The 1,151-nt window shown below is 38.9% G+C and overlaps 1 protein-coding gene across 1 annotated transcript; it reads right to left on the bottom strand.

Moving 5' to 3' along the window:
• Positions 1-270: 270 nt before the first annotated feature.
• Positions 271-618, bottom strand: LOC118734452 (hepatoma-derived growth factor-related protein 2-like). Its single transcript, XM_036464172.1, has one exon. It carries the CDS (start codon positions 616-618, stop codon positions 271-273), a length of 348 nt encoding a protein of 115 aa, XP_036320065.1.
• Between the last annotated feature and the right edge of the window lie 533 nt (positions 619-1,151).

Here is a 1,151-nt window from a genome sequence, read left to right as displayed (position 1 = left end):
GTCTTGCAGAGTCAATACGTCTCATGTATCTACATACATATTTATGTACAACACCATAGCTGACTAACAACCTTTCCCAGAATTTGTACGATATATCGACCAAATTGATTACTGAGTTCGTGGCATTTGTACCAAATGCTCAAAGAATTTTTTTTTATTAAAAATGGCACTTAGTTATACAACAAAATAAAAATAAAGAGTTGCAGGCACTTCCATTAGTAAGGATCAACACATTAGTTGAAAAAACAATAGTGCCCAAAAACCGTGGATTTAGCCACGCCTGTTTCGTCTATTGCGCCGCCGTTGTCGCTGTTGTTGTTGCACTCTTCTTTGTTGAACTTGTCTTCTACGTTGAGTTCGTCTTCTACGTTGAGCTTGTTTTCTACGTTGAGCTTGTTCTCTTCTCAATCTTCGTCTCAATCTTCGGATTCGCTGGCGTTGTCTCCTCAATGTTGCCGAGTTGCTGCTGCTGCTGCTCGGTGCTTGGGTAGTGGTGGTGGTAGTTGTGGTTGCGCTAGTTGAATTGGAACTGGTTGAATTGGAACTTTGGCAACTTGCACGATGAACCAGGCATACGGTTACCACAAAGGCCAGTAATAAAATCGTTATAAGCCTCATGTTGTTGTTCACTATTAAACTCGCGCTTGGAGTGGAGATGGCAAGTGTAGTTAATTCACAGAGTCATGGCCCTTTTATACCCGATATGTCTTAGAGTGGAGTATAAATAAACTGGATTATAGTTTCTTACGTAGGCAACCAGATATTTACAGATAAAACAGTTGTAAGTTAAATTAAAGAAGTAAATTTATTTACATTTAGCACCACCCAAAAACAGAAACTAAACAAAAAAGACAAAATAAATATTCATATGTTTAGATACGTAAGTACGTAAGTGTTCTGCTGTTCTGTTTATAAACAGTTTTGTATTAATAACCAAATAGACCAGAGATGGGCAAAGTGGCTCCCAGGAGCTTTTTGCACTTAGGGGCCGACTTGGCACATTTAGATGCTAGATGAGGGGCAATATCTTCTACTCCGACTGCCATGACTTATATATAAGATGCTTTTAATATATTTTTACACCCCCTTTAGCCTGGGAACTGATTTACTTCTTGCGTAGCACTTGCTGGCTCTGTGGAATTATAGGATAT

This window comes from Rhagoletis pomonella, unplaced genomic scaffold, assembly GCF_013731165.1.
Source record: "Rhagoletis pomonella isolate Grant_MI unplaced genomic scaffold, Rhpom_1.0 Rhpom_scaffold_00002, whole genome shotgun sequence".
NCBI classification, from domain to species: Eukaryota; Metazoa; Arthropoda; class Insecta; order Diptera; family Tephritidae; genus Rhagoletis; species Rhagoletis pomonella.
The sequence above is the reverse complement of the archived record's forward strand: the minus strand, read 5'-3'. Positions and strand labels throughout refer to the sequence as shown.

Coding starts and splice junctions, on each gene's coding strand:
- LOC118734452 (XM_036464172.1), bottom strand. CDS start 618: ATGAGGCTTATAACGATTTTATTACTGGCCTTTGTGGTAACCGTATGC.